This window comes from Squalius cephalus, assembly GCF_949319135.1.
Source record: "Squalius cephalus genome assembly, chromosome: 15".
Lineage (NCBI taxonomy): Eukaryota > Metazoa > Chordata > Actinopteri > Cypriniformes > Leuciscidae > Squalius > Squalius cephalus.
Window position 1 is genome coordinate 4,950,704 of NC_137136.1, and position 26,464 is coordinate 4,977,167.

At 40.2% G+C, this 26,464-nt stretch overlaps 2 protein-coding genes across 4 annotated transcripts; both read left to right on the top strand.

Annotated features, from left to right (window-relative positions):
* The first annotated feature begins 172 nt into the window (after positions 1–172).
* On the top strand, positions 173–13,046 carry LOC307172503 (uncharacterized protein). 2 transcript variants are annotated; one of them, XM_079894929.1, is made up of 11 exons: positions 173–273; positions 460–950; positions 2,501–3,041; positions 3,814–3,918; positions 4,032–4,160; positions 4,240–4,414; positions 4,617–4,795; positions 5,830–5,925; positions 5,999–6,141; positions 12,165–12,320; positions 12,879–13,046. In XM_079894929.1, exons 2-11 carry the CDS (start codon positions 936–938, stop codon positions 12,930–12,932), a joined length of 1,593 nt encoding a protein of 530 aa, XP_079751055.1. In that variant the 5' UTR covers positions 173–273; positions 460–935; the 3' UTR covers positions 12,933–13,046. The 2 variants fall into 2 exon arrangements, with proteins under 2 accessions (XP_079751055.1, XP_079751054.1); XM_079894928.1 differs by lacking the exon at positions 12,879–13,046 and having other exon boundaries at positions 12,165–12,418.
* A 1,883-nt stretch (positions 13,047–14,929) lies between these two features.
* Positions 14,930–23,451, top strand: ethe1 (ETHE1 persulfide dioxygenase). 2 transcript variants are annotated; one of them, XM_079895766.1, is made up of 7 exons: positions 14,930–15,397; positions 16,853–16,997; positions 19,566–19,714; positions 20,139–20,268; positions 21,253–21,342; positions 21,584–21,700; positions 22,961–23,451. In XM_079895766.1, the coding sequence occupies exons 1-7, from the start codon at positions 15,242–15,244 to the stop codon at positions 23,005–23,007; spliced, it is 834 nt and encodes a 277-aa protein (XP_079751892.1). In that variant the 5' UTR covers positions 14,930–15,241; the 3' UTR covers positions 23,008–23,451. The 2 variants fall into 2 exon arrangements, 1 of the variants encoding a protein (XP_079751892.1); XR_013823792.1 differs by having other exon boundaries at positions 15,117–15,397; positions 20,114–20,268.
* The last annotated feature ends 3,013 nt before the right edge of the window (positions 23,452–26,464 follow it).

The following is a 26,464-nucleotide window of genomic DNA, read 5'->3' on the forward strand; positions in this document are numbered from 1 at the left end:
TAAACTAAATGAACATTCATTTTATTTCAAGTAACGGAAATTTTTAGTTGTAGTTTTATGATATGTAGACCTATTTCAAAGGAGGCTGGTGACGCTTGAAACTCCTGTTTCTTATTTGTTTGCCTTCCCTTGGCTTGTCCTTTAGTGTAATCTGACGTCGTAACTGAGTTAGTTTAATCTTGTTTTCAATCTAACTGCTCCCATTACAGATTGCACGTCTCCTGTTGACTTCCAGCACCTTACACGGTCGAATCCTGTAATGTGATCGGGCAGGTAAAAACCCTCCTGGGGTGAAACAGGATTCACAGCCTTAAACCACACTCACATGTGCACATTTTCCATATGAGGTCATGTTTTAAATCTTTATTATGCCTGTTTAGTTTACAAATCTGCATAGCCCTACAGGTATACCAATGCATAGTATAGATGATGCTAACATGATTTTTTTCCTCCCCTCAGTCATCATGATCAGTAACCTGTGTAGATACGTGCTGAGTCACTGGCTTTGTGTTGTTTTGGGACTCATCAGTCGCAGTATAACTTACCCTCAGACGCTCAACTCTGACCCCGTCTAACAATAATCAGCATGCATTTTTCATCAGCCTTGGCAACTGCTATCCATTACAGCCGAGCCACTCTTCATAAAAATTCCTGAGCAGCGTCAGACACCAGCTGAGGGTTTAGACTGAATGCCAGCGGATGAAATGCTGTTGAAATAGAGGAAGTGAAGGACAAGAGAGCAACTCTGGGACACAATGAGACACGGCGAGCATCTCAGCGGAATGAATGGATGGTGGATGCAGCGAGTCGCATCTCTGCTGTTGTTCTTTTGACACTTTTCTTTTCATTATTGCTTGCATTTCCAAGTGTCATCTATTGTTGGTGGCACTAGAAGAATGGCCTCATTTCTTTGAACGCATGAGCTGACACAAACTATGGCTTTTGCCCAGGTAAGAACAATAGTCTCTTAGTATTTGTAACCATTCATCAAAATGTCTTGAAGAAACTGGCGCTGAGTTTACATTAGCTGAACAGCAATGACATTTAATGTGTGATGGTTGAGTGCGTAATTGCTAAATAGTGTTTCATATCCTGTTTAATTGCTAAATAGTCTTTCATATCCTGTTTAATGTACAGAGGAAACTGACACAGTGACATTTGCTCAACCAGTTAATGTCAAATGTAAATGTTAATGTGAAACAGGGTCATGATATTTTGTAGCAGTGTTATTTTAGTATAATTGGCTATTAAAGTTTGTATTAATATTTTGAATTGTGTTTTTTTTGGTTAAAGTTTTAGTAATTCTGTTTTGTTTTTGTTTTTTATATGTCTATATTGATTTTTATTTCACTTTTAGTTATTTTAGTACATAAAGTTAAACTAACGTTGAATGAAAATAAGAAATACTGCCTTGGCAACTAGCTGAAATAAAGTAAAGTTTTTACAAATATTTTACTTTATTTCAAGCAACGAATATTGTTTCTATGTTTTTAGTTTCGGTTAACTATAATAGCTATTTTGTGTAGCTTTCTGAACGATCTTAAATGGTTCATTTAATGTTGCAGAAATTATTTTCTGCATCCTTTTTGCTTTATATTTGATCTTTTTCATTGTCTGGGTAACAAAATTGGCAATAGTGCGGGTAGTCAGATGCACCGAAGTGACCATCATGAACAAAATTCTCCCCATGCATGTTTTTTATTTTTTTTTATTATTAAATATTTTGGCTAATATGATGTTTTAGTTATAAAAGTATCTTATTAGTCTTTCTAACTAAATTTACCTGGTTTAAAGTCTTCTGATAGACAGGGTTCCTACAAAGTTTGGAAAAGAATGGAATTTGATTTGAGTAATTTCCAGGTCTGGATAAGTATGGAAAAAGTATGGAAAAATACGTTTCAAGAATATTGCCACTACTCAGTTTTCTAAACTATAAATTTAAGAATTAAAAAAAAAAAAAAAATAATAATAATTGTCTCACAAGCAGAATATTTTCATGACAAAAGTTTAGTGTTTGACAAAAATTTGTTTAGTTGAACATGACTGAATGTATTCAGGATGCACAAGGTCTTTAACATAAACAAGTTTCTTTTGAACTTCACTAAAAGAAATGTGCGTTTGTCACTCAAACCAACAACAGATAAAGGAACAAATGATAATCTAAATCAGACTACACTTCGCTGTTTGGTGATCGTGACTCATCAAACCCACATTTACCGTTTCAAACTGATGTGTCAGATAAATGAAAAAAAGAGAAAATAAAAGTTTTACAGATGACTGTACTAAACACCAAATATAATGCTGCTGGTAATGCTGTATGAACCATTTATGTTAAATATGGTCTGAAAAATCGACAGATATTTGGAAATTTTAAATGAAAAATGTGTAGGAACAATGGCTAGAATTCTGTCGGTTCAAAAAAATGTGAAGAAAAGTCTAGAGTCCGTCTAGGCCTAGTGATAAGTAACATGATTAACTTTTGACATTTTCTTATGTTTAGGGTTTCTATAAAATCAGCCCTTCAAAAGACAACCAGGAGCCTCTGCAGTCCTTCCCAACATGTCCTCCTCCGTCCACTGGGATTCCTCCAGATCTGCTGTCCACCTGTCCGAAGCTTTTAAACACGGCTCTTCCTCTTCTCACGGCTCCAGTAATGACGGACGCACCTCTCACCTTGATACCTGGAACTACATCAAAAAGCCTGGTTGTCCCGAATCTCACAGATGTGTCTCCGCAGCCGACAGAGCTCCCTCTATACGGAACAGAAAGTGCATCCATACAGTTTCCTCTCCCTCCTGTTACGCTGTACACGTCCACACATCCACGGATCTCTCTTGGTTGTGTCCAGCTGCTGGGAGTCTCTGAACTGGCTCCCTACACACTGTCGACACTCATGCCACATCTGCCCCGATTACCACCACCTGAGAGCGGCTCCTCACCCTTCACAGACCCTAGAGCTTCCTCCAAAGAAGAAGAGATCATCTTACAGGAAGGAGGCATTAACATTAGTGTTTCTAAGAACTCCTCTACAGACGGGGCAGGTGAGGTGATGGATGGATGGATGGATGGATGGATGGATGGATGGATGGATGGATGGATGGATGGATGGATGGATGGATTGATGGATAGATTGATTGATGGATGGATTTATGGATGGATGGATGGATTGATTGATGGATGGATTTATGGATGGATGGATGGATGGATGGATGGATGGATGGATGGATGGATGGATGGATGGATGGATGGATGGATGGATGGATTGATTGATGGATGGATGATTGATGGATAGATTGATTGATGGATGGATGGATGGATGGATTTATGGATGGATGGATTTATGGATGGATTGATGGATAGATTGATTGATGGATGGATGATTGATGGATAGATGGATGAATGGATGGATGGATGGATGGATGGATGGATGGATGGATGGATGGATGGATTGATGGATAGACTGATTGATGGATGGATGATTGATGGATAGATTGATTGATGGATGGATTGATGGATAGATTGATTGATGGATGGATGGATTGATGGATGGATGGATTGATGGATAGATTGATTGATGGATGGATTGATGGATGGATGATTGATGGATAGATTGATGGATGGATGGATGGATGGATGGATGGATGGATGGATGGATGGATGATTGATGGATAGATTGATTGATGGATGGATGGATTTATGGACAGCCTGATAGGTAGATAGATAGATAGATAGATAGATAGATAGATAGATAGATAGATAGATAGATAGACGTGTTTTACATATTTTTAATTCCCTTCTGGTTTCTTATCACAGATGTCTCTGGGTTCAGACTCTGTCCATCATGTCCATCACGTCTGGCTTTAATTACAACCCTCATCCCCACCTTCATCATCCTCATGGTCTGCATTGCCATTATAGGTACATGTGCTCTCAGTAAAGACTGTGATCTGGTAGAATCAAATCAATATACATCTATATACAGTGATTAAATCATGAAAACAGTCAGATAACGCAATACCTTTCCTCTTTAGTGAAGTTTGTGTGTTTCCCAACCAAAGCGCGAGACACCCCTGCTGGCGGCTCACCGAACTGCACCATCACACCGGCGCCCTTCTATTCAGTGAAATATCCAGCCAACGACACCGCCAACATTTCCTCAGGTACCATCAGAGATATATTAAGATATATATAATTGATTTTATGATGATGATCGAAGTGAACTTGGTCTTTGTCGTCCAGATTGCACCACAGCAGTGAATGCTGGGTCTCATGGGATGCGTATTGTTGGTGGTACGGAGGCTGCGAAGGACCAGTGGGGGTGGCAGACCAGTTTACACTGGCGTGGCAAACACGTGTGTGGAGGATCCATCATTACTTCTCACTGGGTCGTCACCGCCGCACACTGCTTTGTACAGTGAGTATGAGACAACAGAGAGAAAATGTCAACTTTATTATCGACCAGCTTTAATCTGCTAAATGCGACTAGAAGGTGTGAAGATGTTAAAAAATTATAAACATTTACATCATGATTTTCAGTAAAGCTGAAACCATGTGTATTGTGAAAAGCTATACAAATGCATTTTGACTTTTTTCATTGCTGTGTTTGTGTTTGTCAGATATGATATGATGCTGGAGTCTGATTGGATCGTGGTTGTTGATACTGTCAGTGTCTCGGATTCGTCTCAGGGCAAACGCTACAACACACTGCAAATACACCCACACCCACGATTCTCAGGGAGCGACAACGACTACGACCTGTGTCTGCTGCGCACGCAGACTGAGATGGAGATGGGAGGTATGTTCACTCGGGCAGGACTAGCTGTGTGCAAATTCATTTGCAATCCCAAAAATTGTGCAAGTTTATGTTCCATGTAAATTGACTCAATTTACTTTCTTAATACACATTCCTGGTTTAAAAAGGGATGTGTTTTTGCATTTGAAAATGCAAAAGCAGGGCAGTGAAATGTAAAAATGGTAACACTTTACAATAAAGTTTCATTTGCAAGAAATAAACTAGACTGAAGTGACAGAACCCTGATTATGTTACGCGACTTATTTCCCAACTGTTTATGTTCACTTAAGACATAACCAACGGTGTTTAAGCGAATACTCACCAAGCCGGACATTTTGACATATATACTGTATGTGTTTTTAACCATTTATGCACGAACCCAAAGCTCAAAGTTTACTTGGCTTGTCCGCGTGCACAGAAAAGCCTTTTGGAGAACAGTGTGTCTTTCACGGCTTAATGCAGTTTTAATAATTCTTTTATTATCGAGCACGTCCTGCAGTTTAGCAACAGTAGACTGTATTTCATGACAATCACTGATCTAGCTGATTTGGATTAAGTTTGTGCTTTTAGGGAGAAAAGAAAGCGCACCGCTATATATATACTGTATATGTTCATGTGTGTGTGTGTGTGTGTGTGTGTTTGTGTAATATGTATGTGTATATTTATTTATTATTGTTACTATTTACATATATATAAATAATATATATACATTTTAAAATATTATTATTTTTGTCTTCATATGAACATACATAATGTGTTTTGTGACGGAATCAGAGAGCAAGAAATACTCTTTTCTGATCTTGACATTTGTTAACATTTCAAAGCAAATGAAAGATTCCTTTTTTATCTCTTGTTGAAAAGTATCAATAAAAGAGGATCTCTTTTTGTATTATAATGTATAGATAGGTAGAATCTATTATAAAACAAATAAGAATAAAATCTAGTAAAATTAGGTGCAAATGTCATGTTGACTTTAAGTGATATTAATGCAGATGGTTCCTCTGTAATTCAGAACAGATGTGTTGACTGTTGTTTAGATGGAGTGAGACCCGTGTGTTTACCACGTCTGAGCGAGTCTTTTCCTCCTGATTCCCCCTGCTGGGTCACAGGTTGGGGTTACACTCATGAAGGAGGTGAGATCATGTTTCTGAAGCGTTTACAGGCCTCCCGAACTCTCGTGAAGGTGTCTTTCACTCTCTCATACAGGGTCGGTGTCCTCACACTTGAGACAGGCTTTAGTTCAGGTTATCGATCAGTCCGTATGCTTACAGTCCAACGTGTACGGCTCCCAACTCACTCCCAGAATGCTTTGTGCTGGCGTTATGGAGGGAGGAGTGGACTCCTGTCAGGTATACACATCCATTAACATGATAGATTGCTCAAAAATGACAATTCTGTCATCAAAAAGTATAAAATGCTATAAAAGACTATAAAATGCTCATGCACATCATTATTTCAAGTACAATAATAATGAGGAACAGATTCACTAAAAGTCAAATCTGATTCATATTGACCTGCATGAGGTAAAATGACATAAAACCAGTGATTGATGACAGAATTGTACATTTTCTGTGAAATATTTTGATACACTGAACAGTGAACACTTTACAATAAAGTCTCATTCGTTAACATTAGTTAATTCATTACCATTAACTAACAATGGGCCATATTTTAACGATCTGAAACGCAAGTATCAAACGCAAAACACAAGTAACTTTGTGGGCGGGTCTTGGGCGCTGTTGCTATTATACCGGCGGGATAAATGACTTTTGCGCCCGACGCAAATCTAAAATGGGTTGGTATGAAGTAGCTTCATTACTCATAGGTGTGGTTTGGGCGTAACGTGAAATAAACCAATCAGAGCGACATCTCACATTCCCTTTAAGAGCAGGCGCGCTTGTTCCATGGCGGATTGCTATTATAACGGCGGATTTGCCAGGCGCGCGCCAGGAGCGGTTCACAGCCGAGGAGACTGACGTTCTTGTCAGGGCCGTAAAAGACAGAGAAGTGACATTGTATGGGGATGGAGAAACCCACCCAAATTAGCTTCGGTTAAACAGGCGTATAATAATTTGGGTAAATGTGCAAGCTAGATTTATGCCTATTTTTTCACATCTTCATGGACACAACAATGATTTCCCTCGTGTGTTAATATTTTTCCTTGTAATAATGTATATATTGTCACGGGGTGAAGAATCACTCGACAAGGCAGGCTTTAGTGAAAAGGCCCCGGAGGGTGGATTTTATTTACAGTGAGTGAAATTAAAGGTGCAGGAAGGCGGTGGTCCGGTGAGTGGTGGCTGGTGCTTTCGTGCTCTGCAGTGTTCAATCCAAAGTGAAAGTGGGTGTCCAAAACGTGCTCCAAAGTGATGGGCTGTCGGTCACTCGCTGCTTTCTGAAGGGAACAGAGAGAAAGGTTAGTCCAGCAATTCATACAGCTCGAGACCAGAGTCTGTCTGTCTGCTCAGCGCGTGCTGCTCTTGTAGCTGTGGGCTGATGAGGTGCAGCTGTGACCGATCAGCCCGCTGTGAGGACGTGCAGGTGTTTTGTGTCTGTTGCCAGGGCGACGCTGATTCCCTCGAGGACGCTCGTCACATTTCCCCCCCTAAGCGTCGTTCTGGTCCTGTGAACGTATGGAGATAGTAGGGGTGAAACAAGGGGAGGGTGGGAAATGACCCCTGACAGACCTGCATAAGCTGTCCATATCCGTGAGAGGCCATCAGCGTTCGCGTTGGCGGCCCCGGCCCGATGTCGTACCTCGAAGTGGAAGTCCTGGAGCGCTAGGAACCAGCGAGTCACCCTGGCGTTGGTGTCCTTGGCGCGGGCCATCCACTGGAGAGGCGCATGGTCGGTGACCAGGGTGAACTTGCGGCCTAGGAGGTAGTACCGGAGCTCCAGGACTGCCCACTTGATGGCCAGGGCCTCCCTCTCGACGGCGGCGTATTTCCTCTCGGCCGGGGACAGCTTCCTGCTGATGTAGATGATCGGATGCTCCTCACCTTCCTGGACCTGGGACAGGACGGCTCCCAGTCCCGTGTCGGAGGCATCCGTCTGCAGCAGGAAGGGGCAGCTAAAGTCTGGAGCGCGGAGTACCGGTGACGACGTCAGTGCTTCTTTGACCCGGGCGAAGGCCTCCTCCACCTCTGGGGTCCAGCATACTTTCTCCGGCTGCCCCTTCCTGGTCAGGTCTGTCAGAGGGGCGGCTAAAGAGGAGAAGTTGGGGATAAAACACCGGTAATACCCTGCCAACCCCAAGAAAGCTCGTACCTGGGTCTTTGTCTGGGGTTTCGGGGCGGAGTGGATGGCCTCTACTTTCTTTTCCTGGGGTTGTATCAGGCCCCGCCCGACACGGAAACCCAGGTACTTGGCTTCAGAGAGAGCTAGATGACATTTTCGGGGGTTGGCGGTGAGTCCAGCCCGCCGGAGCTCCGAAAGCACCCTCCGCAGACGCTCCAGATGTTCTCCCCATGCCTCGGAGTGGATCACGACGTCATCGATGTAGGCGGCTGCGTAGGCTTGATGGGGCCGTAGGATGATGTCCATCATTCTTTGGAAGGTTGCGGGGGCCCCGTGCAGGCCGAAGGGAAGGGTCCGGTATTGCCAGTGGCCACTGGGGGTTGAGAAAGCAGTTTTGGGTTTAGCATTTTCAGAGAGTGGTACCTGCCAATAGCCTTTGGTGAGGTCCAAGGTGCTGATGTACCGGGCCCTTCCCAAACGGTCCAGCAGCTCATCGACCCGAGGCATGGGGTACCCGTCGAATTCGGAGACTTCGTTCAGGCGGCGGAAGTCGTTGCAGAAGCGGAGGGTGCCATCCGGCTTTGGAACCATTACGATGGGGCTGGACCACGGGCTCCGGGATGGTTCTATTACCCCCAACTTTAGCATTTGTTGGATTTCCTCCTCAATAGCCTGCCGACGAGCTTCCGGGACACGGTAGGGCCGTTGCTGGACGACGACTCCTGGGGGTGTCCTGACGTCGTGCTGGACTACGTTGGTCTGCCCGGGCTGGGTCGAGAACACATCCTGGAACTGACTGACCAGGTGCTGCAGCTCCGCCTTCTGGGCAGCCGAAAGATGGGGGTTGACGTCTACAACCACGGGATCGGTGAGACTGAGGGCCGCCACTTGGTCCCGGGTCCCCACCCACTTCTTTAGGAGGTTAATATGGTAGAGTTGCTCTGTCTGGCGTCGACCAGGTTGCCTTAGACGGTAGGTGACTGGCCCGATTCTTTCTAACACCGTGTATGGACCCTTCCAAGAAGCCAGGAACTTGCAGGCCGAGCTGGGGACCAGGACCATGACGCGGTCTCCCGGCTGGAACTCCCGTGGTTGGGCTGCCCGGTCGTAATGGCGTTGCTGGGCTTGTTGGGCTTTGCTGAGGTGTTCCCGGACTAATGGCATCACTCGATCGATTCTCTCTCTCATTTGTCGTACATGCTCGATGACGGTGCGATGAGGGGCAGGCTGCTGCTCCCAAGCTTCCCTGGCGATGTCGAGGAGCCCACGTGGTTGGCGGCCGAACAGGAGCTCAAAGGGGGTGAAGCCAGTTGAGGCCTGGGGTACTTCGCGGATCCCGAAGAGTACGTAGGGAATCATAAGGTCCCAATCCCGCTTATCCTCCGCCGCCACGCGTCTCAGCATCTGCTTAAGGGTCTGGTTGAACCTCTCCACGAGCCCGTCCGTCCGTCCGGTGTTCCGGGTTCAGCGCTGGGCATGGGCTCGTCTCGCGGCGGGGGAACCGTCGGCCTGCTGACTGGTCGCGAGGTGCCTTCGAGCGGGCGTCGCTCCTGGACCACCCTCCGGGGAAACGGCAACGCTCGATCCCCAGCCTCACGGTGATGGATGGCATCCGCCAGCTCGATTGCCTCCACGAGCTCCAGAGTGTTGGTAGGATTTTTCATTCCAACCGCTTGCCGAATTGGACGGGGAAGAGCACGGAGGAGCCGATCGACCACCACCCGTTCCGCTACCTGAGCGGCAGAGGGATTGCCTTCCAACAACCAATGATGAGCGATGCGGCTGAGTTCAGCGGCTTGAGCACGGGCTGGCACGCGGGATTTGAATTCCCATTCATGAAACTGTTGGGCGGCGCAGATGGATGAGAGGCCGAGCCTCGCCAGGATTTCACGCTTGACTTCGTTATAATCTTCTGCGGTCTCCCGGGGAAGTGAAAAATAAGCCCGTTGGGCTTCTCCGGTGAGAAGTGGTGCCAGCGCGCGTGCCCAATCGTCCTCGGGCCAGTCCTCATTTTGAGCTGTAGTTTCAAAGACTTGCAGAAAAGCTTCCACATCATCTTCAGCCGTCATCTTCGGCAGCAGACGGGTTGCTTGAGCACGAGGATCAGGTAGCGGAACGCGCTGGGCGGCGGCGGCGGCACGGATGGCGGTTATTTCTTCCTCCGTCCTGCCCTGGCGAGTGGCGAGATGTTCTACAATTTGCTGCTGGCGGATGCTCACCTCCGTGAGGCGTTGTAGAACGTCCTCCATCGTGGGGACCGAGCGCGCCGCTTTCCGTATCCTGCAGTGCACACAGAAAAAAAAAGGAAAAAATTAAGGTTGGGGCGGTGAACTTGACGGTGATTCTTCACACACTTGCCCGAATTCTCCACCACTGTCACGGGGTGAAGAATCACTCGACAAGGCAGGCTTTAGTGAAAAGGCCCCGGAGGGTGGATTTTATTTACAGTGAGTGAAATTAAAGGTGCAGGAAGGCGGTGGTCCGGTGAGTGGTGGCTGGTGCTTTCGTGCTCTGCAGTGTTCAATCCAAAGTGAAAGTGGGTGTCCAAAACGTGCTCCAAAGTGATGGGCTGTCGGTCACTCGCTGCTTTCTGAAGGGAACAGAGAGAAAGGTTAGTCCAGCAATTCATACAGCTCGAGGCCAGAGTCTGTCTGTCTGCTCAGCGCGTGCTGCTCTTGTAGCTGTGGGCTGATGAGGTGCAGCTGTGACCGATCAGCCCGCTGTGAGGACGTGCAGGTGTTTTGTGTCTGTTGCCAGGGCGACGCTGATTCCCTCGAGGACGCTCGTCACAATATGATTTGCAAAAATGAAAACTGCTTTGTCTGTGTAGATGAGAGAATCAAAGTGTATGCGCGTTGTGCACACGCTACATTGATTATGGCCAAGCATGCGCCCTTAAAATAGCATCTGAATAACATGTGCAACGCGCCGCTGACTTTAGACTAGGTTTCTCCTGGTCAGTGGCGGAATTGTTTTCTGAAACTGCAAAATAGCATCAGGGAACGTTTGCGCCGGAACACGCCTCCTCTTTTCCCTGAACCGCCCCCGGGAGCGCAAGTTCATTTCCTAATTTACCGGCGTGTGTCTGTGGAGGGAAAAGTCCGCTGTGCGCGGGTGCAAAATAGGAATGATACATGCGTCGGTGTACAAAGTCAATTGCGCTGGGTGCAAGATAGGGCCCATAGAGTAAAAAAAAAATGTAATTACTTGAAGTAAATTAAACATTAACTGAAATTAAATTTAAACTTATTTTATTTCAGCTAGAAGGCAACATTTCTCATTAATAAAAACTATATAGACATTTAAACAAAATTACTAAAACTTTAGCTAAAATGAAAATGAAAGCAGAAAATATCAAATAAAACCTAATTCAAGAAAAATAACACAAATTGTAGTAGTATATCAATCATACTAATACAACACTGACTTTTGTGAACATTTAATAAAAATACAAATGTTTATTGTTAGTCATAAGTCTTGACTTGTTTGCGCTTTTTGTGTTTAAGATATTTTTTTTATATGTATTTTCTGTTCCCATTGTTGTTGTGTTTGCCTTGTTTCCTTAGCTCCCTTGTTTTGTTTCCATAGTTACCGTTGTTTGTTTCTATAGTGAATAATTACCCTCACCTGTCCCTTGATATCTTGTGTATATATACCCCTGTGTTTCAGTAGTCGGTTGTTGTCTTTACATCCCCTTGTAAAGCTGTTACATTGTTTACCGTTATCCTTGTTAGCTTTAGTTTCTTGCTGGGATTGCACCATTCCTGTCTGGATTTATGTTCCCTGTATGGATTCCCTGTATCTTCTTTGCTGTTGTGGATCTTTGTTTGTGTGTTTTCTTCAATAAAACTGCTGCTCTTATATTTTCATCTCTCTTCCCTGCCCCTGCGTAATATAGTTCATGTAAGCTCATGTCCATAAAATAATATTAACAGATACAACTTTTGATTTCAATAATGTATTCAGAAATGTTGAATTTAACTACGACTAAGAAATGCTTTAGAAGCATTTTTCATGTTAGTTCATGTTAACTAATGTTAACAAATAGAGCCTTATTGTAAAGTGTTATCAGTATTTCCTTGAAGGATCCTGTGTGTGTGTTTGTTATATGGTGTGTTGTGTGATTGTTCTCCAGGGTGACAGCGGAGGTCCTCTAGTGTGTAAGACTGAAGCGGGTGATTGGAGGTTGGCTGGTGTGGTGAGTTGGGGAGAAGGATGTGGAAGACGCAATAAACCAGGCGTCTACACCAGAATCACTCAGCTTCTCCAGTGGCTGGATCAATACATCAGTGTAAACGCAAACAACACCAACAGCATCATCCTTCTGTTTGAGGAATGTTACGGGTTCAAGTTAAGCTTTGACCTAAAATAAAATTTACTGTAATGCACTGGCAAAACACTGCATAATACACAAAAGTAAAACCACAGGACTTTATGCATACAATCGAATTGATGAACTTCGCAACATTGACACTAAAATGGAATCAATACTGATCAATCTGTACTGTATAAAGCACAATGGAATTAAAAGTGACATGACATTGTTTACACCCGCTCACTTTTTCAGCAGCGTTAGTTCCAGAAGTATTTTTTCCATTCATTTCTTCCATGGGGATTGCAAAAAAGTGAGTGACTGTGTAAAATAAACCACATCTAATAAACCAACCAAACTCCTGACATGACTTTATAAAACCAGTACCTTTTATTTGATATGTACGACAAAACACCACCAACAAAAAAGACTGTTTACACAGACTTTAACTGATTTGAACTTGGAACATTCCTTTAAAACCAATGTGCATGTATATAAAGTCCAAAAACCATTAACATTTATTTCATTTCATTTCAGGATGAAAATGAAAAGGCATTCTCAGTGGCCACCATAAAGGATAATAACTTTTGAAAATGCCGTATTGTTATACAGATTGTACAGTGTCTTACAACAGATAATTGAAACCTTGAATAGAAACAGATATCATCTCTGTAATATAGGCTGCAATAAAAGCTCATTACATCCAGACCGGCTCATGCTGATTTAATATGCCTGACTGGAGTCACGTAAGCTCAGAAAAGGGCGTGTAAGAACAATACATAAATAAAAATAATGTTGGGAGATATGAATGGAATGTGGGACGTAGTAAATTCAGCTGACTCACTCTGAGAGTTGTCTCTTCATGATGATGTTGTTTCTATAGTTGTTTGAATCTGAATCTGATCACATATCCGGCTGATTGACCTGTACTGGAAACTCTGGCCAGAGACTTGAAGCTCATAAATTAACTAAAACTTGCACTCATAGTGTCTGGTAAACATCTAATTTTTTTCATTACATGTTTTAGACGGCTCATGAATATTAATTAGGGTGTGTTGCTGTTGTTGCTTGGTATCACACTGGAAGCGTCTTGTAATTGACCCTCAGAGACTCATTGATATTTTTGAGCCTACGTGACTCCAGACACTCTGTGTTTCATGATCATTGAATATTTGTGTACATCACCCACTTCCCTACAAAGAACCAGGTATAGAGGCGGACAGCAGCTGCTTTGACCTTTACAAGCGTATTTCCAGGTAAGTTCAAAGCAGCTTTATTTGGTTACTTGAGAAACCTCTGTGGTTTACTCTGGTTATCAAACATTAATTGTCGCCTACTATAATTGTAAATGTTTTCTGTCAAATGTTGCTTTGATGCCTTTTAGAATGTGAGCTGCTTCTATTGTATTTTAACCCTTAGTTATTATAGTATAATTTAGTTGATTGAAACGTTGCAGTTTTCCTACTATTGAACCCCAGCAAATACGAAACATTATCCTAACGTTAGCATGTTTTCTGTTTGGTTTATTTTGGGAATGAGTTCATAAGATTATGAGCATTCTTTTAAAGGGATAGTCCACCCAAAAGTATAAATTCTGTCATTATTTACACAAAAGATATTTTGAAGAATGTTACTAAACAGTTTTGGTAACAGACAGAAATAGAGACATGTAAAGTCTTGTTAAAGTCTGCAGGAGCATTTCTCACAACGTTTGACAAAAAAAAGTTAGCTAATAGGCCTTCAGTCTATCTGCATGCAATAGATGTTGATCCTTAAAGAGATAGTTCACCCAAAAAATGAAAATTCTGTCATTAATTATTCATCCTCATGTTGTTCCAAACCCGTAAGACTTTTGTTCATCTTCCGTAAACAAATGAAGATCTTTTTGATGAAATCTGAGAGCTCTCTGTCCCTCCATTGACAGCTATGCAACTACCACTTTAACGCTACAAAAAGTTTATAAAGCGATCTAAAACTAATCCATATGAATTGAGTGAGCGGTTTAGTCCAAAATTTTCTGAAGAGACTCAATCGCTTTATATGATGAACATTGAATTTAGGCTTTTATATAAACATTGATCAGCGAACATAAATAGAAGCTTAACCAAACCTGCTTGACATGCAAGAACAAACCTCTTGCAGAAGCTCAAACGTGCTGCGTAACACGAGAATGAACCTCATTGGTCGCACGTTTATGTTTTGATTTGTGAGTTGATGAATGTTTACATGTGAATATAAAAGCCTAAATTTAATCTGTTCATCTTGCGACAGAGTCTTGACTAAACCGCTCAGATATGGATTAGTTTTACGATCTCTTTATGAACTTTCTGAAGCATCAAGACACTAAACTGTCAATGAAGGGACAGAAATCTCTCAGATTTCATCAAAATGATCTTATTTTTTTGTGCGAACTAGTTTCTGTTTTTCTATGTTGTCAGAAGAGAGGGAGGCTTTTGTGACACCCTAATAAAAAACTTTAGCAGAACGTTCTCTAATGGTTATTTGTAGGCTAGGTTTTGTTTTTAAACCAAAAACTAGTTTTCTCTCGTAAATTCACTCGGCATCCCACCGCCAAGTGGCAGCGCTGCACACACAAGCTTGCTGCGCATGCGCGGACAAGTCAAAGTTCCTTGTCAGTGTCCGTGATCACTTTAGATTTTCATAAACATTAGGAATCGACACTACTATCTATACTGCATATTAGCTCATTTATAAAGCGATCCCATGCATGAGCAATTCACGTCTCTTGCCAAATAATACGCGCCCCCAATATCTGCAGAGATCCCGGAAGGAGGCGTGCACTCGCTCGTTTACAGTTACAGTTTGGTCCTTCAGTGATCTGATCTGAGACTCGTTATACCGGTTTAAGGTGGAGACTCCGACGTGCACACAGAAGTAAAATGAGTGCAGCTCTTTTAAACAGACTGAAGCCTGCAGTGAGCTCTGCGATCCGGCTGTGGAACTGCAAAGCACCGGTGATCGTTCCCAGAGGCCCAGCGGCGTCAGTGAGACTATACAGCGGACTGATGGAGCCCGGAGCCCCGCTCTTCAGACAGGTGAGAGCGCGCGGGGCTTCTGGTGCTCTGCAAATTAGTTTAAGTTTTTTATTCATGTGACATGAGGAGAAACAAGTGTATGTTTTTGTTTTGACTGAGAACCAGAGAGAGCGATTTATATTCAGAGGTGTGATAAAGACAAAGTGAAATACAGACACATAAAGGCTTATTAAAGTCTGCAGGAACTTATCTCGCATCATGTGACCTAAAGTTTTCTACAACAATAAATCTGCAATAGATGTTGATATTTTATGAGATTCTGAACACCTGACCTGTGTGAATGTGAACTTTAACAGAACGGGCATGCGTCCACTAAAATAAGAGTGAAAAACATATTTATGACTGCTGTATGTTTAGCATGAAAACAAAGGAACATTGAAACGACTGTGAAGCAAAACTCCTAAAAAATGTATTGACGTTTTAGCATCTTTAAATGACAGTCCACAGCAAATGCATAACAAATTGCAACATTTTATTAATTCTCCACAGTTCAGAAAAAGTAAGAGCTTTTATTGCCGATTTGTCTTGGTGACAGAAGCTTCCAGTGTACAGACAGATAATACAAATAAATAATACAAATACAGACAGATAATACAAATAAAACAAGTGATTAAAAAAAATAAAAAAAAATAAATAAATAAATATATATATATATATATATATATATATATATATATATATATATATATATATATATATATATATATATATATATATATATATAAAAAAAATAAACAATATACAAAATAGACAATGAACAATATATGTATTTACTATGTGTACAGATAAGTTATATACAATAACTCAATATTATATACAATAACTAAAAATTCAAAAACATGTATTAATCTTAGTTAATGTTAATTCCAACATTTACCATACATTATTAAAACCAAAAGTTTTTCTTATTATTTAATGGACCTGAGTTATAACATGAACTATCAAGGAACGGCTGTATTTTTGTATTAACTAATGTTAACAAAGATTAATAAATACTGTGACAAAATATAAATTGCTAATTTTTAGATAAAATTAATTATTGCAGTCATTGACTAATATTAACTAATGGGACCTTATTTATTATAGTGTATAGTATAGTATATAGTGTATATTTATGTATAGTGTTACCGTTACTTCTGTAAAAGCTCTCTTTTGACTGCTTCCTGTTATTCTAAAATTAATTAGTCATTTTAATTTGTTTTATATCAGTGGTGGAAAATATCAAATTAGATCAAAGAAGTTTCACTCTGGAATTTTGTCAGAAATAATGGTTACCCTGTTGATTTTTTCTGCATGTGATGAGTAAACTGATACACGGTAACCATAGTTTGCAGATGAATATAGATATGAAGTATAGATATAGATATGCAGATATGAATGGAATGTTATTGGACACACACATTCAGCTGACTCACTCTGACAGTCCTGATGATGATGATGATGATGTTCCTGTAGTTGTTTGAATCTGAAAGCAGCACGTACACATACCTGCTGGCCGACACAGACACCAGAGAGGCCGTGCTGATCGACCCCGTGCTGGAAACAGTGGACAGAGACCTGCAGCTCATCAATCAACTGGGACTTAAACTCATAGTGGCCGGTGAATCTATCCATCTATCGTTCTATCCAGGGCCTTAAACTGGCAAAATGCCAAAGCCGCCAATGGCCGGAGCCACGAAACTAAATTTTAGATACCAGTTAAAATTCACAATTCTCTATTCCCAATTTTGAGACCACAGCTAAAACTACTAGCCTAACTAATGTACATTTAAAACAATATTAAAGACAAGTAAACAGTCAGTAATAAAATAAGAACTAATAATCAAATTACTAGCAAAAGCACAAATAAATACAATATAAGAAAGATACAAATGAGGGGGAAAAAACTGCTTTTCAGGTTTTTCAGGTAGGTCTGACAGTGGTTTTCAGGTACAAAAATGTAATAAAGTTAGCAAATGTTAAAGGGCACCTATGATGCAAAATTCACTTTTACATGGTGTTTGAACATAAATCTGTGTTGGCAGTGTGTGAGCAAAACCACCCTAGAATGATAAAAATCCACCCAGTGGTTTTTTTACAATCTCAATAAATCATAAGGACTGTCTCAGAATGAGCTGTTCTCAGATTCGGCGCAATGTGACGTAGAATTGAGCAGGCCCCTCCCACGACTGTTGAGTGACACTTCAGTTTGAGCCTAGACCCGCCCTGAGTGAGCTGGACACAGAGTCCGCCGTTGTTCGACGCTTGAGCAGCTGTAGACAAGAATGTCTCCTAAGCGATTGAGGTGTGTTGTTGATGGATGTAAGAATGAACATATCAGTCTTCATTTACTCCCTTTGTTACTCAAGGATGGATCTGTACTGTTTGTGATCAAGCTTACACTCTCCGGAGCAACAGGCCTAACGTGACTGGACACGGAAGAAATGAAAGTGCGAGCACGCTCTTTATGACAGCTCTTCGAGTCATTTTACGGATATAAGGTTTACCAGTTTATTTAGCACCCACTGAAAAGGTGTGTATATTTGTTTACTGTTAGTTGTAACGAGCGTTTTGTGTACTTCGCTGTGTATGTTGTTGATAATGAAAGGGAGAGAGAGAGAGTTTATGGATAAGACTTTAATGCGCACTTCTTATACTGTGTTTATTCAGCTCTTACAGAGATTCTCTGGAGTAAAACTAACGCTCATCTTTTGTGTGATGTACAATAAACTTCACTGAACTCGTCAGTATATTTTGGTCATCATTCGGACGGGTTTTGCTACAGCAGGCTTGTATTAGTGGATAAAAGCAGATGACAATTAAGTTATAACCATAATTAAACTAAACTATACCTGTTCTATGTCCATACAGCATATATTCTCTGGCTCTGTGGGCATTATTGTCCGACTCCGAGTCGAAATGAACACCGCAACTGAGAGTTTCTGTTCTGATATTATCAGATGAGATTGTCCTGACTCTGAGCGCGAGCTCGTGAGGCTCCGCCCACTGTGCCGTGCAGCAGCAGTTAATTTGCATTTAAAGGGCACACACTAAAACAGCACGTTTTTCTGAGCCCCAAAAAATTACAATTTAAACATGCTGTAAAAAATGATCTGTTGGGTATTTTGAGCTAAAACTTCACATACACACTCTGAGGACATCAGAGACTTATTTTACATCTTGTGAAAAGAGTCATAATAGGTGCCCTTTAAATAACACTGCATAGTCTTCACTGTATAAATTAAGCATCCTTATTAAAGTTACAAAAGTTATTCAGTCTAGAGCGGTGAGAGATTTTTTCTCAAGCGAAAGAAGACGTGAAAGAGCTCAGTTTAGTATTCACATTCTGTCAGAGACACGCTTTCTGGGCGCGCACTTTGGATGTTTGCGCACTAGGGGTGTAACAATATATCGTGTCACAATATATCGCAATACAAAAATGCAACAATATGTATCGTGGATAGTTCACCCAAAATAAAAATTACCCTGTGAGAAAAAATTGAAGTTTTCAGAGTCAGTACTACATTAAACTACAATATATTATGTTGAATATAATGTATAATAATGGGGGAATATTAGTGGGTCCTGATAATGCTTATGTTATAAGTCTTATGTTACCAGTAAAAAGTGGCCTACATTATTTTAAATATATCTAGCCAGTGACAGAGTGCAAGCATATTCGTCTAAAATAATTCTGTATTTTCAGGTTCAGAATCATGAATATATTTATTCTGGTGTCAACATTGTCCAAGCCTATTCATTTACACCCACAATGTTATATCAAATTGAGCATTTAATCAACAGCACATTTTTTCTTAACCTTTTATTATATGTCTTGGAGTATCGCAATAATATCGTATCGTGAGTTCAGTATCGTGATATGTATCGAATCGTGAAATTAGGGTATCGTTACACCCCTATTGCGCACACAAAACTTTCTACACTGTGTGTGAGTAACGTAACAAGCTCCTTTTTCTATCATCCGTCCCGAACATTGCTGACGTTCATGCATTGTTAAAATTCACAAAAATGTTACCGGCCAACTGGCGAGTCACACCGTTTCATACACTCGCAAACGTTTTGGAGCTTGGCAAGTGTTCATTTTAGGCCCTGGTTTTATCTTCCATTTATGAAATAGATGCAAAAACAGCCAGTTTGATGATGCCTGTCTGTGCATGTTCTCTCCCAGTGAACACTCACTGTCACGCGGATCACATCACTGGCACTGGACTGCTGAAGAAGAAGGTGTTTGGACTGAAGAGTGCCATCTCCAAACACAGCGGAGCCACTGCGGACATACTGCTCTCAGATGGAGACCGGATCACTTTCGGAAAACATGTATGAAGGATTACACCTGACCGGGGCTATTCAATACATTTTAAAATCCATACTGTTTCAAAAACAAAATCATGACTGGGCCATTTACAGTGTGTTTATTTAAATTAAATAATATATAATAATATCACCTAAATAATATATTAATATTGCAAGTGATCAGGGCAATGCACTAAACCTTACAGTCCACTCAGATTTAAAAACAGGATCATGAACAGGTCATTTACTGTTAGTTTATTTATGATAGTTCATTTGTTTAATCTATTTTAATGACAGTGTGAAGAAAAAACACAAAGGCTGTGTTGATGTTTTACAGTGTTGTTATCATGCTTATCATAGTCAGTGAGAGTTGAACAGGTTATATAATAAATAAAGTGCTGATAGGATTATTACTCTTTTCAGAACTTTGGCTTTTGGTCCGTTTCAGTGTCTAACCGTGCGAGAGACCCCGGGACACACGGATGGATGTTTGACGTACGTCACTGGAGATCAGAGAATGGCTTTCACCGGCGACGCCATCCTCATCCGGGGCTGCGGACGGACAGACTTTCAGCAAGGTGACCGAAGCGTTAGGATTACAGAAATACAGGATTGATTTAGCGAATCTCCCATTGTGGAGCTGTTAAAGAGGCCATGTTATGCCCTTTTACAGTCTTGATTTTGACTTTGGGCTCTACTAGAATAGGTTTTCATGCTTTAATGTTCAATAAACACAGTATTTTTAATATATTTGACATTGTTGCTCAACCTCTCTTCCCAGTATGTATCGCTCTGTTTAGTTCCTGTCTCTATAAAGCCCCTCCTTCTGAAAGGCTCTGATTGGTTGACTGGAACGGTGTGTTGTGATTGGTCAGCTGCTTTGAGCACATTTTGGAAATGTCACGCCCCTTACCATAACCGAGAGTTTCAACACACTACTAACTAACTCAACCAGGCCCCGCCCCTTTATTTGCGTATACCTTGGGCGGAAATTATTCAAATTATGAATATTGTGAAGTGCTTATTCCCGGAAAAAAACTCAAGACTACAATGGAGGCGTTTCAGGGAGTTCAGAAACAGTGTGAACTGATACAGAGATTAACTTTGTGCTTTGTAACTTTGCAGAGCTTTTTCATGCTCAAACAGCAACATCACACGCTGAAGAAAGATGATAATGTAAAAAAGCATTATAGGTCATAACAATCTTTTCATACTGTTTTTCTCTAAATGTACACAAGGAAGAATAAGATTTAATCTTTTACATTTAAATGCTCCAATATAACAACACAGTCATAAACGCCAATGTACCTACATTGATTGTGAAGGTAGTCAAATGACAAACTGTTTAGAAAATGTAATACCCAAATAAAAAGTAGAGTAAAATCAATTGTAAAAAAATTGTAGAGTGATATCATGGTAAATATTTAGTGAATATTCACAATATCATCCAGCCCTAATAGTTTGTAGGTTTTTCCCTGTGCTCATGTTGCCTTTGTTTTTGTAGTACTTGAAATGGCCACATGATGGCGAGACTGTAAAGCTCCTCGTCTGTCTTCACTCAGGTTGTCCAAAGAGATTGTACGAGTCCATCCACAAGAAGATTTTCACCCTGCCTGCACATTGTTTCATCTACCCCGCACACGACTACAAGGGTACGTGATTTACAGCATTAAACTATGAGTCGCTGTGTGTTAAAGTCATTTTACCACGGGAAACTAAAGTCTAAAACCACTTTAACTGTGTGGAAACCGCTGCTTCGTTGAGTAATCTGATAAAAGACACCAATGTTAAACAATTAAACAACCATTTACTAAGGTTTGTAGTAGTAGTAGGGATATTTCACTTTCTCTTTGTTCTTCTCCTGTTTGATTCGATCTACTCTGAACACTGAAGGCCAGACTGTGTCCACCGTAGAAGAGGAAAAGAAGTTTAATCCACGGCTGACAAAGACACTGGACGAGTTTGTGAACATCATGAACAACCTCAATCTCCCCAAACCTAAAAAAATAGGTAGAGTATCAGTATATTTCTCTGCATGTACAGTTACAATACACTGTTAGCACCGTTACACTGTTTTATATGCGCATATTATATAAATATATATAAAGATATTATATAATTGAAATATTATTACACAATTTAAAATAAATGTTTTCTATTTGAATATAATTACAATGTAACTGTAATCAAAGCTGAATTTCAGACTCCGGTCTTCATTGTCACATGATCCTTCAGAAATCACTCTAATATGCTGATTTGCTGCTCAAGAAACATTTCTGATTATTGTCAATGCTGAAAACTGTTGTGCTGCTTCATATTTTTGTGGGAATCATGATACATGATTCTCAGGATTCTTTGATGAATAGAAAACAACATTTATTTAAATAGGATTTATTTGTAAAATTATAAATGTCTGTCACTTTTGATCAATTTATTGCCAGTAAAAGTATTAAATCTCATCTCTAACCTTGGAATAGTAGTGTCTCACAGTTTTCAACACTGATAATAATAAAATGAGCATCAAATCAGCATATTAGAATGATTTCTGAAGGATCATGTGACACTGAAGACTGGAGTAATGATGCTGAAAATTCAGCTTTGATCACAGGAATAAATTACATTTTTAGAAATATATTCAAATAGAAAACAGCTAAACATAAAGCTTTGTTGAACATAAGATACTTATTTAAAAAAAAAAAAAAATCTTAATAATTCCTAGCTTTTCAAATATCTCAGAGGAATAGTTCAGCAGAAAACAACAATTCACCCTCATGTCGTTCCACACCTGTATGATGTTATTAATTCTGTGTAACATTAATAATTCAACATCTGTGACCACGACTGTCACTATATTCCAAGTCACATGATATTTTGTGTGATGAACAGACCCAGATTTCAGTGCTCATTCACATTTGCACATGTTGTTTTTGGCTACAACATCTGTCATGGTGTCAAACCTGATTCTTCTTTTGTCTTCTACGACAATAAAGTAATTCAGATTTGAGCAACATGCAAATGAGTAAATGATGACGAATTTATTTTCTAGGTGAACTATCCCTTTAAAGGTGCCGTAGGGGTCCGTTATAATAGAATGAGTGAAAACATGTATCTATCAGTCATTATGACTAAGGAGGTTGGGTCGGGTTTGACGGGGTGTGTCGTTTTGCTCATATTGAGTGTGTTTGAAGCTTCATTTGATGGGAAATGAGGACTAAAATTGTGTTCTTTTAACATTATTGTAATAACCATGTTTTGTTTTTAAACCCACAGATATATCAGTGCCTGCGAACTTGGTGTGTGGACTTCATGATATTTGAATGTGAAAGCTGACATTAACTTTTTAGGTGTCTTTTTTTAATTTTACAGTGCATGTAATATAAACTACATTCAGTGAGATGATATTTGTATTTAATCATTCCTGTGATTGCGGGTAAGCAGACAAAGATGAACCAGAACAATGAAATATCAAACAATTACATTTTCATTATGGTCAGTATTTGTTTTTGTCGATTTTCTTCTTCTTCTGGATTTCAAAAAAGACTTTGGCCTTAACTGTGTGCTGAATCATATAAATATCTCATTCAGAGAAATATTCTTTCAGCATCCTTTACTTAAATGCTTTAAATAATCAAGTGCTGCAGATCTCATTTGTAATGTGAAAGGTTATAGTAAAACTCATCTTATGATATATTTTGTGATAAAACTCTAAAATATATATATTTAATCTGTTTTTAATAAATGTTTGGTCAATCCACAGCTGCGTCAAGCACAGTTTTTGGCTCTTTTGGGGGTTTTGTCACTTATACAAACATCCTGAATGTTGCATTTCCACAAATGCCTTTACCGTCAGGACAGACGAGAAAAACGAAGTGATTTGCAAGTGAAATGGGCTGAAAGTTCATGCACAGCCTGAAGGTCTCGTCTTCAAAACAATATCATTTGCATTAGTATATCAGTGCTGATGAGTCTTCACACTCAGATTACTGTGATACTGTTAGTTTGATCTTCAGTCTTTTCAGAGGATTCAGGAGTAGGACGTTCAGACAGGTGATGTTTCTGATCACCCACTCTGCGTCATTGACGTGTAAATGTGGACAATTGTGTGGGTTTCTGGGCTGTTTTTGCAGTGTAGTTTCAATTAATGTTCTTTTTGGAGGCAGTTTTAAATTTCATAGTAGATCAAGCTCTAATAAAAGGTTGTTTCTGTCGATGAAAGATTTAGAAAAGGTTATTAATGCCTTTGTTCTGTCCCGCCTTGACTATTGCAATGTGTTGTATGTAGGGTCCAGTCAGACCACTATATCACGTTTGCAATTAGTTCAGAATGCGGCGGCACGGTTGCTAGTGGGTGCTAAGAAAAGTCATCACATCTCTCCTATCTTAGCTTCTCTCAGGTGGCTACCAGTGGATTTTAGGATAAAATATAAAACTCTGCTGTATGTTTTTAAAGCAGTGCATGGGATAGCTCCTGCTTATGTATCGGAGCTTATTGCTCTTCATCAAGCATCGAGGTCTTTAAGATCAAATAATAAGTCCTTGCTTTCTGTCCCTCGATCTCATTTAAAGTCAAAAGGTGATCAGGCTTTTGCTGTTGCGGGTCCAAGGCTCTGGAATAGTCTGCCTCTTGAACTAAGAGAGATCAGTTCTTTGAATGTATTTAAAGTTAGTGTTAAAAATTATTTTTTATCTTTAGCTTTTGAGAGGTTGGACTAGTATCTGTATTCTTAAGTTGCATGTTGTTTTTATGTGTTGTTTGTTTTTAAGTAGCTGATTGTTCAGCACTTTGGTCTGCATGTGCAATTGTAAAGTGCTTTATAAATAAAGTTAAGTAAGTAAGTAAGTTTCCACAACGGAATAAAAATAAAAGTGACTTTTTATATATCTCACTCACAATTATCTCACAGTTCTTACTTTTTTCAGAATTGTGATATATAAACTCACATTACGAGAAAAAAAGTAAGAATTGTAAAATCGCAATTACCTTTTTTAGTTTTATTCTGTAGCAGAAACGGGGGGAAAAAACAGAATTCAGAGAAAAAAGTCAGAATTACGAGATATAAACTCACAATTATGAGTTCATAACTTGCATTTGTGAGGAAAAATTTAGTAAAAAAAAAAAGTATTTATATTATATTTGTATTCCGTGGCAACAACAACAACAACAACAACAAAAATGAATTCCGAGGAAAAAAAGGCACAATTCTGAGATGTAAAGTCGAAATTCTGAGGAAAAAATCTGAATTGTGAGATGTCGCAAGAATGAGTCCCTAACTTGCAATCGTGAGGAAAAAAGTCTTAGTTTCTGCGATTAAAGAGTTGCATTTACCTTTTTAAATTTTTTTTTTTTTTTCGTGGTGAAAACAAGCTTTCATAGAACTGGAATCTGTTTGTTTCATTGTCCTGGGTGGGTGTGTGGCATAACACTGGCTCAGCCAATGGTGTGCATGTGGGGCGGAGCTATCTCTGCGACTTGACTAATGGCAGACAGGGACAGTATTTTAACTTTGACAGCAATGACTATTTATGCAGTTTTGTTTCAGTGCTTCACACTTGACCTCTAAACGAGCGAGTGTTGTGCAGTTACCTGCGTTTCATCAAGCTCACAGCACTCAACACTCGTAGTGCCCTTTATGCAGAAGCAGCTCAATGCCAGGAAGCCAACAGATGTGCTTCGGCAGGAAAATAACAAGCCTTTTATTGTGTGACAGTGGGGAGTGTGAATAATAGTGAACAAAAAATGTCACATAAAGGCAGTCACTAAATTCTTGATATAGTCTCGCCTGCGTTTGCCAAATGAGGTTCTTTTGCTGCAAGGTATGAGATTTGAATCATGTCTCTGACAGTATGCTGTGTGCAGGAGGAAGACACTTTAGTGCACAAAAGAGCCAGCTGTCCGTGTCTTACTGCCCTCCATCTGTTCTGTGTTTTGTCTCAGCTTTTATACGCATCTCACTCTCTTGTCTTTCTGTCTGTGTGGCACTGAGACTAATATCACGCACACTTACACTTGAGATTTAAGACCCCCACAGTCGCGCTGGACTCTGTCGTGATGTGAAAGTCACACTGTGTGTCACTCCCTCAGAAGTGAACTGAGCAACGATTAGGGGTCATTCCTCATACGCACAACTGATGAGAAATTGCTCAGGTCATACTCACTTCATCTGTATTAATTAACATCATTACCATATTTTCAAGCCTATTTTGAAATGATCAAACTTTGTGTCATTTGATCAGACAGAATGTGTGAATGTTTTAGAGAGACACAAACCAACTAACACTTCAATATTTCAATATTTTATCCAATATATTAAGACAAATATGATTAAATTAAAAAGTGAGTGCATCAACAAACTTATCACAGATGGACTGAATTGACTTCTTCACACTTTATTTAAACTTTTTTATTAAATATTTACTACTATTTAAAACTAGTAGGCTATACGCGTTAATTTTTGGCCTAGTGGTCATACAAATCTTGCACTCATTATTCCCAGCAATAAATCACAATGGGGCAGATATTAGGTATATTATTAGATGTTATTTTGTAGGTTTTAATGAAACTGACCAGACGGAAGGAGCTGTCCTCTGCAACCAAGGAGGATATTGTTAAAATAGCAAGACATGTTCATGGGTCAACATATTTAGTTGATCCTGGAATAACATTTCTGCCCTGAAATTTAGTCCTTACCCTATATCCCTACCCCTAAACCTATCCCTACCCATAACTTTTCCCTAAAATCAGAGGGAAATGATAGGTGAATAACACTGATGTTG